At 34.6% G+C, this 14,415-nt stretch overlaps 2 protein-coding genes across 3 annotated transcripts in view; one reads left to right on the plus strand and one right to left on the minus strand.

Annotated features, from left to right (window-relative positions):
- The window catches only part of LOC115219776 (ubiquitin carboxyl-terminal hydrolase 8), a 72,220-nt gene extending 61,573 nt beyond the window's left edge, over positions 1-10,647 (plus strand). The window contains exons 18-24 of the mRNA XM_029790029.2: positions 999-1,121; positions 3,003-3,116; positions 4,457-4,599; positions 5,752-5,881; positions 6,044-6,074; positions 7,389-7,477; positions 10,310-10,647. Coding sequence (XP_029645889.1) covers positions 999-1,121; positions 3,003-3,116; positions 4,457-4,599; positions 5,752-5,881; positions 6,044-6,074; positions 7,389-7,477; positions 10,310-10,363 — 684 coding nt within the window. The 3' untranslated portion in view covers positions 10,364-10,647. The remainder of the gene's footprint in view (positions 1-998; positions 1,122-3,002; positions 3,117-4,456; positions 4,600-5,751; positions 5,882-6,043; positions 6,075-7,388; positions 7,478-10,309) is intronic.
- Positions 10,648-10,703: 56 nt separating this feature from the next.
- LOC115219853 (reticulocyte-binding protein 2 homolog a-like) overlaps positions 10,704-14,415 on the minus strand; it is a 37,707-nt gene continuing 33,995 nt past the window's right edge. For both annotated transcript variants that reach the window (XM_036509573.1, XM_029790142.2), the window contains 2 exons: positions 14,104-14,313; positions 10,704-12,808 (listed from right to left, as the gene is read on the minus strand). In XM_036509573.1, coding sequence (XP_036365466.1) covers positions 12,635-12,808; positions 14,104-14,313 — 384 coding nt within the window. In that variant the 3' untranslated portion in view covers positions 10,704-12,634. The remainder of the gene's footprint in view (positions 12,809-14,103; positions 14,314-14,415) is intronic.

A 14,415-nucleotide genomic window follows, 5' to 3' on the forward strand; every position in this document is an offset into this window, starting at 1 on the left:
CTTTTATACTCTCATGAATTTACCTGTCCACTCACCTTGTCCCCTCCTTTGTACCATTTCACTTATATACGTCTGTCTCCATGTAATTTGATGGTACACCCTGATACATCTTCTTCACTATCTATCTTTCTCTTTCTCTCTCTCTCTCTCTCTCATATCCTCCTTCTTTTTCTGTCTAGAGTAGCCATGTATCTCCTCTACTGCAAGATACTTGTTTCTGTCCATCTATCATACTCTAACCTCTCATCAATAGCCCAAAGCCACTTCACTACTCCCCACTCAGTTGAGGGATCTTGTTTACCAGTTACTTGGTAACCCCACCAGTGCTGGTGCCATGCAAAGAGCACCCAATACACTCTGCAAAGTGGTTGGCATTAGAAAGGGCATCCAGACATAGAAACCATACCAAAGCAGACAGTAGAGCTTGATGCACTTCTCAAGCTCACCACCACCTTTCAAACCTTCCAACCTATGTCAGCATAGAAAGCAGATGTGAAATGACGAAAATAATGATATTTGCATAGGGATAAAATTTTCAGGTTAATTTATAAAAAAGAAAAATATTATGCACCCAGTAGACTCTATAAAGTGGTTGGCACTAGGAAAAGCATCCAACCATAGAGATCATGATTAAGTAAACATTTGAGCCTAGCATAGTCCTGTGGCTCATCAGACCCTGTCAAACTGTCCAATCCATACCAGCATCGAAGACAGATATTAAATGATGATATGACAACATCGTTATGATGAGAACAAAAATGATGATGACAATGACAATGATGTCATCGTCATCACTGCTGCAATGTGTCCGGAAGTGAAATTTATGTGTGTGTTTGTGTGTCATTCTTTCTTTGTGTGTGTTTGTGTGTGTGTCATTCTTCCTTTGAATTATATTGAATTAATACAAACCTTTAAAAGTTTCTCACTTTTCAGTTTTATTTTCTTGTATCTATAACTTCCTATAAATATTTCTCTCTGTTTTCTGACATTTCATTCAGGTAACTAAACGTGAGCCGGTGCCAGAACAAGAGAATGAAAACCTTCCAGAGGAAGTTGCAGCAGATCTTGCATGGGATTCATATAAAAAATTGAATAAATCCATTATAGTTAATTTATTTCAGGTATGCTAGCAGATATCTTAGTTGTAATATTTTCATATTTAAACTTGCTACTAAGGATGTTTAGCAGCCAATTCAATACTCACTTAGCAGGCCTATAATAAAGGCATAACAGCTGTGACCAAAATGTTTATGGAATTTCATTATTCAATGTGTCTTCCTTTTTGTAAGATAATTAGGTATGATTTGAGAGATTTGGCTGCTATTCCTAGAAAGTTGGGCAGTCACACATTGAGGCTCTCTTCTTGGCTTGTTTCTGCTAAGGTTTATCCAGCAAGTCGAGATATAAGGGCCCACTGAATATGGGGCTTCTTGATCCAGTGTCAACAATGAATCAGTCATTGAAATGTTCTCTGTAGTCCTCAAAGTTTTTCTAAAATATTTTTCAAAATCCAATGTATTTGTAGGCCATTGAAGAGTTGATGGCTTTTAAATAGTCTTTTGTGTGCCACAATTTAATTTTTGCTTGCTTAAACATTGCTAGTGATGAAAATGTGGGGTTACATGAAGCTATTTTTATATGTAAGATATGATATAATAACATGTAGACATCATCATCATCATTTAATGTCTGTTTTCCATGCTGGCATGGGTTGGACAGTTGGACTGAAAACTGGTAAGCCAGGGAGCTACACTAGGTTCCAATCTGGTTTGGCATGGTTTCTACTGCTGGATGTCCTTCCGAATGCCAAGAGTGTAGTGGGTGCTTTTTATGTGCCACTGGCACGAGTGCCAGTCAAAAATACAAAAGTGAGCCTTTACAAAAAATGTTGCCGATCCCTGTTCTAGATTATTAGCCATAATCTCATTTCTTGTCATATGTTGTACTGTGTCTTTAGACAAGGCAGCCAACTTTATTTACATAAACAGATAAATTGTGACTGTTTCCAGATTGTAATATGTATAAAGAACCTCATTTATTGCATTTCATCCAGGTAATAACTTGTAATTGTTGATCTATAAAAGTATTTCATTTTTTGAAGTTTTAAGTTGTGACAATAGTTGCAAAAAAAAAAAAAAGAAAAAAAAAAGAAAAGTAGCCATCAATTATGAGGCTCATTGTTATCAAATTACATAACTTAAAATATGCTGCTACACTATTTTCCTTGTTGAATTATTGTTTGTATGAACAAAAGTTTGAAAAATTGTTAATTTTGGCCCTCGGTAGTCTTTCATAAAGGAATAGTTAACCTTTTACAATGATATCCAGTTGTATCATTCCATGCAAATGTGTGAATTTGAAAAGATGTCCAGTCAACATCAGCAATAAAGGAAATACTCATGAAGACATATGTATCTAGCATCTGCAGTTTCCTTGTTTAAATATACATGTGTGACAAACTGCTACTAGAAATGTACTATAAAACTCAAGAAGTGTACACTTTGATGCTTGCTGACTAATGAAAAAGATGATCATTTTGAAAATTCTTCTAAATATGAATATGGTGAATGAATAGGCATCATATATTTCGCTTAAAATTTTAAGAAATATTTTTTCAGACATGACCCAACAACGTTATGCAATTGTTAAGGAAAAAAAATTATTCATTTTAATTTCACAGTTGTTGAGAGAAACTAATAATAATTACTATCTGTAACTGTTTTAAGTATAAACTTTGTTGTCAGTGAGTTATGGTGATGAAATGATGAAAAGAATTCTTCTTTAGCTGATATGATTATATAAATATTAAGGGCATTATTAGTTTAGGGGCAAAAGGGTTTTGTATTAACACAGGAAAATGATGAAAAGTAATGTTTTTTCCCAAGGAATTTTGTGTTAAGCAGTGGTCTGCTAGTTGAAAGGGTTAAACAATGACTTGTTGTAAAGTGAAAACTCTGTTTATGTGGTAAATCTCTAAAAGCTTTAAATTTGTTACTTTTTAGGGCCAATTAAAATCTACTCTTTGCTGCCTTGCTTGTAAGAAAGTGTCAATTACATTTCAAACCTTCCAGTACCTCTCCTTACCAATTCCTACAACAACAAAATGTAAACTTCAGGTAAGATTCATAGAAACATTTTGAAATTCTTAATGGTTCAGAGTATTTTTAAATTTTTTTCTTTCATTCTCTTCTCAAAGAATATTTTAGAATTGTGAATTTTGAATTGAATGATTGTAACAACTCAGCATTGGGTAACATTACTCAATACAGTGTGTAGCTTGGAAATCAGGGAGGCTCTCCGGGTTGATCCACTACTCCCCCACATTGAGAGGTGATAACTCTGATATTACAGCTGTGATTAAAATGTTGATGAAAAGGATCAGAAGACAAATTTTTCAAGCTGAGCCAACTGGCAGGAGACCGAGGAGTAGACCAAGAATGAGATGGTTGAATATCCATAATATCAGTTGGTCATATTTGGGGACCCAGCAGGAATGTGTAATGGCTGTTGCTTCTAATAGGACCCTATAGAAGTCTCTATCCCACCACAACCCTCCCAGAAGGCAGAGAAAATGATGGATGGATGGTATTGTGGCCCAAGTCTACTTAGCTGTAAATGGGTACTTATCCAAATTACACATCACTGCTATACCATTTGGGCTGGAAACCCTATAATTAATGGGTGTTTTGTGAACTTCAAAGGTGGGTTCAACTCCTGTATGGGCATAAATTTTAACAATTTCTCCACTAATGTAGCATGATGTTTGGTCAGATATTCTACAATTATGCTTGTTTCAATTCAGACTATTGAAAATGTGAACCACTTTTGATCATCTCAAGAAACTGACATTATACAGAAGTAGATGAAAAGCAAGGGAGGAAAAGCAATTCTTCAATCACATTAGCATAATCAGGGGTTCAGTTTCTTGTATCAGGCAGTCAATCTTAATGGTTTCTCAACTTTTTTCAAATGTATAATAATATCTAATTTAGGTCCTGTATCAGCAGTTTTGGGCTAAGGGCTAGTCAGTTACATCAACCTTAGTACATGAGTGGCACTTTATCTTAATGACCCCACCCCACCCCCAAAAGATGAATGGCAGAGTTGACCATGGTGGTATTTAAACTTAGAACCTAATAGAACTAGAAAAATATCTCTATTTATTTGTCCTGTACTCTGATGATTCTGTTCTTTTCTTCAAGTATACAATGGTATTGATTTTGTAATGTATGTATACTGTAAATGTTAAACAAGTTTATTTGTATTTTGATTATTTTAATTATTTAAAAAAAACACCGGATTAAGAAGCCATGTATTCCGAGTTCAAATTCTGCTTGAGTTTACTTGGTTTTTCTTTTCTCTATAAAATAATCTTGTTATCATACTGGAGCTGTCTGAATCAATTTTGTTCCCTCTTCAGCAAATTAGTAGCAAAATATTTTCTTGTTCACCCCAGGATTGTTTGGAGTTGTTCTTAAAGGAAGAAGAAATGACTGGAGATTCTCGGTGGAATTGTCCTCAATGCAAAAGGCAGCGAGATACAGTGAAGAAAATGGATATTTGGAAATTACCTCCTGTTTTGCTTATTGGTTTAAGTCGGTATGAGAGACTAAGTTTTGATAATTTTTATAGTATAGAAAAGTACTTTAAGAATTCTTAGCTAGCTTTTTATTCTCTGTAAATGAAAAAAAACATTAGTTTTGAAACTTATAAATAATGATTAAGGCTACTTTTTAATATTATGTTTTCTTGTTTGCAAAATAAAGGCCAGGTCTTATTTTAACCTCTGAAAATCCTGATCAGAAAGTTTAATTGATAGCTACAGAATCCCTTAAAGAAATTATTGAAGTTTAATATCACCATCATCATTCAATATCTTTTTTCCATGTCAGCAAGGTTTAGATGGCTTGACTGCAGCTGGTAAGTTGGAGAGCTGCACCAGGCTTCAGATATCTGTTTTGGTTTTGTTTCTATGGCTGGATGCCCTTCCTAATACCAACCGCTTTATAAAGCATACTGGGTGTCTTTTACATATTACCAGCATGCGTGCCTTTTATGTGTTACTGACACAGATATATCTAAAGATAAATCAAATTTGGACAAAATTATAAATGAATATAAATGATCTGTATCAGTCATGGGCAAACAGTGGGCTGCAGGCTTTTCTGAATGGCAAGACTAAATGAGTTATGAGAGATGAATATATTTATTTCACTAGTTGATATCCATAGGATGACAGCTGTTTTACATGTCTACACTAATATGCCTGCTAGACACGGCATAGTACTATTGAACATTTACAAATTAAGGTAGATATTGAAGGCTAGCTCTTCAGATCAGCAGAACATCCTGGTTACATCAATTTTTCAACTCTGTTATATACATACGAAAGTCATCTTTATAAAATAGGAAGTTTATTGAGGCAGATTTTCTGTGGGACTGAACCTGAAACTATGTGGTTAACAAGCACATACATGCGTGCATGCATACACACACACACACATGCACGTGCGCACGCGACAGGATCCCACACAGTTTCTGCCTACCAGATTCCCTCACAAAGCATTGGTTGGCCTAGGACTATATTAGAAATCACTTTGCTCAAGGTTCTGTGCAGTGGGACTGAACCTGAAACCACATGATTACAAAGTGAGCCTCTTAAACATACAGCCAGGCCTAAGTTTCTCCACATCTATTACTGTTGCTGTTTTTCTGTTACCACTACTGTTGCATTATTCTCCTTGATTTCAGGTTCTCTCATGAAGGTGTATGGAGACATAAACTGAATACATTTGTAGACTTTCCAACAGAAACTTTGGATATGAGCAATTATGTGTGCAGCAGTAACTCAAAGTCGCTTTACCAATTATATGCAGTTTCGGTAAGACATTTTTTTTAAAATTTAAAATCTAAACACATTTTTAGATATCATTACCATTAACCATGAACTTTTTAAAAATCCAAACAAAGTTCTTTAATTCCATTTTTATTTAACCTTGAGAAATTTCATTTAATTCTTATTTTTCTGTTCTCTCTCTTTTAGAATCATTATGGAACCATGAAAGGAGGACATTGTAAGTATTTGTTTTTGTCCCCACTTCCATTCAGTGATTCTTCATGCAGGATAAGATTGCAAACCAGGGTCATTTGTATGATTAAATTAGATTATTATTTTTCTTAATAAAATGCGAATCATTAACTATTAAAAATGTCTGCTGCCAAACATAGTGAATAATAATAAATTATGTTCTGTAAATTGTTGAATTCTTGGGGCCTCACTAAAAGCTTCATCTTAAGCAGTAGACCAAGAGGGCTTTGCCTGCAATAGCACTACTTTCTTGAACATCAATGAATAATTTCTGTTCAATATTGCAAGCTAAGAAAATTATATTTCTTGATGGTTCTGTTTATAAATAGGTGTATTGCACCGGAACTTTTTTCTTAAACACAATACTTTGCTTCTGGTTGGTGACAGTCAGTCAGTCATTGTAGTGATTTATAAGATGGAGTGCTGAAAAGTTCCTGGCTTTGGGTAAAATTAAAAAGAGGAAGATCAGTTACTCTTTTACTTGTTTCTGTCATTTGACTGCGGCCATGCTGGAGCACCGCCTTTAGTCGAACAAATCAGCCCTAGGTCTTATTCATTGTAAGCCTAGTACTTATTCTATCATTATCTTTTGCTGAACCGCTAAGTTACAGGAACGTAAACACCAGTATTGGTTGTCAAGCTATGTTGGGGGGACAAACACACACATATCTATATATATACATATATACAACAGGCTTCTTTCAGTTTCCGTCTACCAAATCTGCTCACAAGGCTTTGGTTGGCCTGAGGCTATAGTTGAAGACACTTGCCCAAGGTGCCATGCAGTGGGACTGAACCCGGAACCATGTGGTTGGTAAGCAAGCTACTTACCACACAGCCACTCCTGAGTTAATTATGATTTTATTCAATGTATTACCATCTCAGATTCACACACTCATTGCAGCAGTCTTTCAGTTTTTCTAAGCCCTGTGAAAGAACTCAGAAGGTTGGGCCTCCAACCAAGCCTTTCACGATACCCTTAAAGCCAGGAACTTTTCAGGTGTGAAAAGTTTAGTAAATATCTTGGACTGCTTTTTAAGCCTTTAGCATTCACACTGTTCTGTCAAATGAAATGCTTATTATTTATTCACATTGTTTTGAATTGAACTTGCATTATCTTCTGAGCTTTAAGATTTTGATGATGTAAGAGTATATTTTTAGATTGACACTGTAGGGTAGGTGTGAAAGGCTGGATCTGGTTTGTTTGAACATAAAACATGTAGAATATCTGGGCCAGGTATGGCCAGATTAAATGCTAAATGATTAAAATTATTTTCACTGTTCCCATTTTTGTTTTTAGATATTTCATTCTGCAAGAACCCGTCATTAAGAAAATGGTACAAATTTGATGATCAGGAAATCTCTGAAATGACTGGACCAGAAGTAAAGGTGAGTCATGAAAAAAGGAAAACGAAAGACTAAAAATATGTTATTCTTTTAGATTAAACCATAAAATATAAGACACTACATTTCTCAGGTTCAAGCATTGAAATAAAGCAGTCTTCATTAATAAAGTTTGTGTGGGTAATTGATAAAATATTTCTGCTTTCTTAATTTGGCACTTGAGCAAAGAATGTACCTACATACTTTAAAATATTTGTTTTTAAAATTACATGAAAATGTTGAAATTTACTAATCCATTTTATATTGGTTCCAAATTTTCGTACAAGACCAGTAATTTCAAGGAAGAGGCAAGTTGATCATATTGACCTCAGTGCTTAACTGGTACTTATTTTTTCAACCCTGAAAGAGATGAAAGGCAAAGTTGAGCCCAGTGGAATTTGAACTCAGGACGTAAAGACCGACAAAATGTTGAGCCTCTTGCCTGGCATTCTAACGATTCTGCTAGCTTCCTGCCTTCTAATCCATTTCATATTGACTTGAAAAAATACATCTAAAATTATTACCTCTGCCTTAGCGAAGGCAGAGGTATTGTTTTCAGTCATGTTTGTTTGTTTGTCCATGGACAAAATATCTCAAGAACTGTTGGATGGATTCAGATGAAACTTTCAGGGATGTTTGGCCTCGTGACTGGTACAAACTGATTAGATTTTGGGATCAATCTGGTACTGGACAAGTATTCTGGATTATTTTTCCTGTTTTTGCACTTAATTTTTGAGAGTGATTTTTAGCATTCTCGCTTGTGAGAGCAGTCAAGTTTATTTCAGATATTCTCATTTTAAAAATCATCTCTGGTTAATCATTGAGAGAATGTTGGTGTTGCCTTGGTGAAGGTTTGCACTCTCGGACTGCTCTTGTTAACATTGTCATCATTAAGAAAAGATCATGATAGTCTTTTATTCTTTTACTTGTTTCAGTCACTGGACTGCAGCACTGCATTGAAGGTTTGAGTCTGTCAGTTCAATTCCCGTAGTTATTTTAAATCTGGTACTTATTCTGTCAATCACTTTTTGCCAGACTGCTAAGTCACAAGTTACAAACAAGCCAATTCTGGTTGTCAAGCAGTGAGAGATAAAAACAAGTGCATGTGCATGCACACACATACACGACATGCTTTTGTGCAGTTTCCATTTATCAAATTCACTCACAAGGCATTGGTTGGCCTGGTGCTATTGCACAAGACATTTGCCCAGTGTGCTCTGATGTGGGAATGAACCTGATACCACATAGTTGCAAAGCTAACTTCTTAACCACACAGAAGCTTAGGCTTTTTTTTTTTGTTTGTTTGTTTTGCTTCACATTTTTGTGTCCTGAATTAGTTTAAGCTAACCAACTCAACCATAGCTGATAACATATATCAACTATGTTGTGCCCCTTTTCGTGAAGACAGAATTATCTTTTACTTGTTTCAGTCATTAGACTGCAGCCATGCTAGGGCACTGCCTTAAAGAACTTTTAGTTGAATGAATTGACCCCCATATTTTTTTCTTTTAAGCTGGGTACTTATATTGACCTCTCTTGCCAAACCGTTAAGTTATGTGGATACCAACACACATGGTTATCAAGCAGTGGTGGGGGACAGATGCAAAGACACACACACACACATATCTGTCTATCTAGCTTATCTGTCTTATCCAAACATGTTATCATAAAATACATAGAAGAATGTTTATATTTATGAACAAGTCACAATGATAACTAAGAGGGTTTCAAAACACTTACATGTTTAGAGATAGCAGTCAAAACTGCTATAAAGCCTTTTAAATCACTCATATTGTTTCTCTTCACGATAAAAGCTGTCTGTGGGCGACATGACAAACAGAATCCACAACTTAAAAATAACAGGTTAATTCCCTATTGCAATTTCAACGTTAGGGACCTATTAAGGGGCCCATTTGTTTCTTCAGGGGAATATTCCTGTAGATAGAAATCAAAACAAGGCCTTACCTTGGGGCTAACATGTATCCCGACTGGCAAGAGAAATGTGTCAACTTCTATCTACACATTCACGTTATGAATTCAAATGTCCCTTAATAGGTCCTTAACATCGAAATTGCAATTGGGAATTAACCAGTTATTTTTAAGTTGTGGATTCTATTTGTCATGTCGCCTGCAGACAGCTTTTATTGTGAAGAGAAATAATATGAGCGATTTAAATGGCTTTATAGTGGTTTTGACTGATATTTCTAAATATGTTAGGGTTTTAAAACCCTCTTAGTTATAATTGTGATTTGTTCATAATTATAAGCAGTCTTCTTCTTTTATATATATATATATATATATATTATATATATATATATATATGACAGGCTTCTTTCAGCTTCTGTCTACCAAATCCACTCACAAGGCTTTGGTTGGCCACAGACTATAGTAGAAGACACTTGCCCGAGGTGCCATGCAGTGGGATTGAACCTGCTTCTTACTACCCTGAAAAATATATATTTATGTGTTGATCAGTTCACATTTCTCCATAAGGAACATAGGGCTGGTTTCCCGGGCATATATATTCCTCTCGGGATGGGACGCTGGTCCGTCACAGGAGTACTCTTTTTTTTTTACTGACTGAGTGAACTGGAGCTACATGAAATGAAGTACTCAAGAGTCACAACACATCGTCTGTTCCAGGAATCGAAACTACAATATTATGATCACGAGTCCAACACCCTAACCACTAAGCCATGTACCTCCACATATTTATATGTATTAGAGACAAATTTAAGTGTGTATAATAGGAAATAGGAAAAGAAAAGAGGTCCTATTTTGTAATTTTGCTAAATGCCTTAACTGTTACTTCAACAATATTTTTTTTCCTTCTTTCAGACATCTGCTGCTTTTGTCCTGTTCTATTCCAACAAAAATTTCTTCAAAGACTAAGAGATGGGAGTTAATTGACAAAATGAAGGTCGTTTTTTTTAAGTAAAAAAGGACCCGAGTAAGAATGACAACCCTGAGTGAAGACAACAATTTCATCTATTTGCAAATAATGTTTACAAAAAAACTTTATGCAAATATCAATATTTGGAGAAATGTCTGGAGGATGTATACATCTGTGGAGAAAAATATTGTAAAGTTAATGCAATGAAACAAACCAAAAAGAAATTTAAAATATGTTTTCATTTTTATTCCAATAAATCAAATAAAAGAATTATTTGATATAATAAAAAGATTTTTTATTTTTATTTTTTATTTTATTTTAATTATTCTATTTAAATTATTCTTATTTCCAGAAGTTATTTCAAAGTATAAAAGGTTAAAAAAATACTTTTTTCTTTTTCTAGTTTCAGTTATTTGACTGTGCCCCCTTTAAATGGTTTTAGTTGATTATATTGACTCAGTTCTTATTTCAGTCAAGTATCTATGTTAGTGGTTGCTATTTGTCAACCTGCTAAGTTACAGGATATAAACTGTAAAGAATAAACAACAACAGTTTTTGGGCTAGTGTAAGCACGAATACAGAAAACACAGTCAGACACACATGCAGATGCACATATCTTCTGTAATTTCACATGGACCAATAGCTTAGAAGTGGATGTGTACATCTCTATGTACACGTGCCACAGTGGGGATCAAACCTTGAAGCATTTGGTTGTGTAAGAAACTTATATTTACAAATGCAGAAGGAAAATTAGAGTAAAAGTGACCAAGTGAAATATAAAATGGCTTTCGATAAGTTGAAAAGATTATAGGATTCATATGTTATCAGGAATTTTCAGAGGTGGGGAGAATGTAGATAATTATCTTGGTGTGATATTGAGAAGATGGAAAATTAAAAGTGTTATTAGAACAAATATTGATGATTTCTAGTTATTGAAAATCCTCACTAATTATCAACTATCACAGACAGGCCTAGGCATGGTTGTATGGTAAGAAGTCCACTTCCCAACCACAAGACTATAGGTTCAGTCTCACTGCATGGCACCTCGGGTAAGTGTCTTCTACTATAGCCTTGGGCCGATCAAAGCCTTGTGAGTAAAACTGAAAGAAGCTTGTATATGCATGTGTATGTGAGTGTGTGTATATTTGTATCTCCTTGTCTTGATATCATGTGATAATCGTAAATTGATAGTCACTGTCATAAAAGCAGTATCATTCATTTCCGGTATCCTTTGAGAACATGTCTGACCATGAAGAAATATTACCTTGCTTCGAAACAGGTGAATGTTGGTAACAGGAAGAGCATCCAGCCATAAAAAAATTCACCCAAATTCAACTCCATCTAACTCATGCAAGCATAAGAAAATGGAAATTAAAATGATAATGATGATGAATTCTTTAATCAAAATATAACCCAAAATAAACTTATCTGATCTCCTTATCTTTCTGTTCCAGAATTTCAAAAACTTAACACTAAAATTTGCACATATTGAACTTTTGAAGTTATCTGGCACTCATGCAGTTTAAATTTTTATTATTACTTACAAATGCACATCAGAGAATCAAGTAAATGAAATCCTTTACTATCTGTTACCTCCTACAATCGTCCTTCAAGAGAAAACCTCTGCCTCACTTTTTCCTTAAAGTTGGAAGACCATTACATTATTGGTCATCACATATGCTATTTTTAAGCTAAATCCAGGCCAAAGAGTAAATATTCCATTATATTTTGAAATATTCCTGATGTTAACCTTAAAATGTAAATTTGAAAGAAACCAATTCATCATTTACAAGTGAGATTTTATCATAATACCTGTCTTGCCAACATGTCTGTCAATTTGCAATTTTTGCATCAAGTAAATGAAATCCTTTACATATGATTTCAACTCTCTGTTGCCTCCTACAATCATCCTTCAAGAGAAAACCTCTTGCAAATTTACAATGGATATGGGAACTAACTTCTCTTTTGTAAATTTTTGAAAACCCTTTAGCATTTAAACTAGCCAAAATATTTTGCCTCACTTATGTTCAAACTGGCCAGACCTAACATTTCACACCTACCATACAATGTTATTCTAAAAACAAAAAAATAACATCATCAAAATCTTGAAACCAGGAGATAATACATGATTAATTCAAAACTGACAGAATAATCTGAAATCTAAAGGCTTAATCCACTCCTGATTGCATGGAAAAACTGAAAAAAAAAAAAGTGTTAAGTGAATAGTATTGTTGAAATTAACATAGTCAGAAGATTAACCAAGCAATAAATTAATTAAGCGATTTAACTATGTCAGTACATTTGAAGAAATCTTTGTCTAGTAATTGATGGTAGTCTTTTGCAGAGTCTGTTGTAGTTTCAACAGCAACTTCTTTGTCGGCTGATTGAGATGGAATTTGGAAACCAGGAATGTTGGGAATCTCTGTTTTCTTCTGTCGGCAACTCTGGAAAGAAAACATTGAAGCAAGCAAACTAGTACTTATATTGTAATATTTTTCAATATAAACAAAATTATCATTGTTTACTGCTGTTTTCAATAAAATATTTAGTATCAGTAATGATGATAATTTCAGCTGTTATATAACAGTGAATTGTACTTCTTGATGTACAGCAAAGTGGGCAAAATAAATGTCATTATGAATTATAATGTAATCTGGCATATTTGTATACTGGATAAAGCATCATAACTTTATATCTTATCAGATGGGTTTCATTGTATCCATAGTCAAGACACTTAGCTCTTTCCAGTCCAGTTCACCTAGCTATAAAATGTAACTACATCCTATTGCTGCAAGGAAAAAGAATATATTTCTTTCTTTTGATAAGGCACAGGGCTGAATTTTGATGTTTAAGATTTATAGAAGCATTTCTTCTGGTTCTTTATGCTCTGGATCCAAGTCCTGCCAAGGTCAACTTTGCCTTTCATCCCTTTGGGATAAATAAAATTAAGTACCTATCAAAAACTAGGGTCAATGAAGAATTCGTCTTGCAATCCTTTCCTGCAGTATTCTAATCTCAAGTTCATATTCTCAAAGCTGTAACCTCTCAATGCCAAGTAATGGCTTCTCCTGGAGGGACTCCCTGATTTCAGCTATACATTATTCCAGAGATCCTTTCAAGGAACCCCATTTCAACCACCTGTATTTTGGATCATCCTCTTCTAGTCATTACTCAACATTCCACCAATCAATTAAAAATCAATCATTTTCATTTCAAAGCTTGCTGCTCTTACTGTCATCATTCTAGAGTGACAACTGATAAGCTCCATCACTATCACTGCTTTTTTTCATTTTAATGTTTATCTTTTAAACAACAAATCTGCATCATATTATTTCTCCATTCATGTCAGTCCTGTGTTGTCTCATCTACAGGGTCTCATATTACTGACTTGATACACAAGAATTTTGCAATACAAAGCAGGAATATAATTGGCTAAACAGTGGTTCTCTGTCCATTCATTATATTTTAATATCATGCCAGCTCCCTCTGATCCCTGTGGCAGTGGCATGTAAAAAGCACCCACTACACCCTTGGAGTGGTTGATGTTAGGAAGGGCATCCAGCTGTAGAAACACTGCCAGATCAGATTGGAGCCTGGTGCAGCCTCCTGGCTTCCTAGACCCCAGTCGAACCGTCCAACGCATGCCAGCATGGAAAGCAGACGCTAAACAATGATGATGATGATGATGATGATAATGATGATCAAGCTATTTACAAAAATAACAAAATACAACTTTTACCTCTATTGTGTCCTTGATCTTTTTAATATTAACTTCCTGGCGTTGGCTTGCACAGTATTTCTCAGTTGCTAATTCTTCACATTTCTTCCGAAATGTTTTCCGAAGCTCTGAATTCATCATCAAGAGGTTATTGATTTTCAGCTTATAATGGTCATCAACTTCATCAACTTTTTTGTCAAAATTATCTTCAAAAGCTTTCAACTGTCCTCGCTGAAAAAAGTAAATGAAATGGATAGCGGTTTAAATTATTTGATTTACATATATTGATATATTATGTTTATGTATTTATTTTGCAAGATTCTTGATGTGAAA

The sequence above is a fragment of the Octopus sinensis genome, linkage group LG15 (genome assembly GCF_006345805.1).
Source record: "Octopus sinensis linkage group LG15, ASM634580v1, whole genome shotgun sequence".
Taxonomy (NCBI): domain Eukaryota; kingdom Metazoa; phylum Mollusca; class Cephalopoda; order Octopoda; family Octopodidae; genus Octopus; species Octopus sinensis.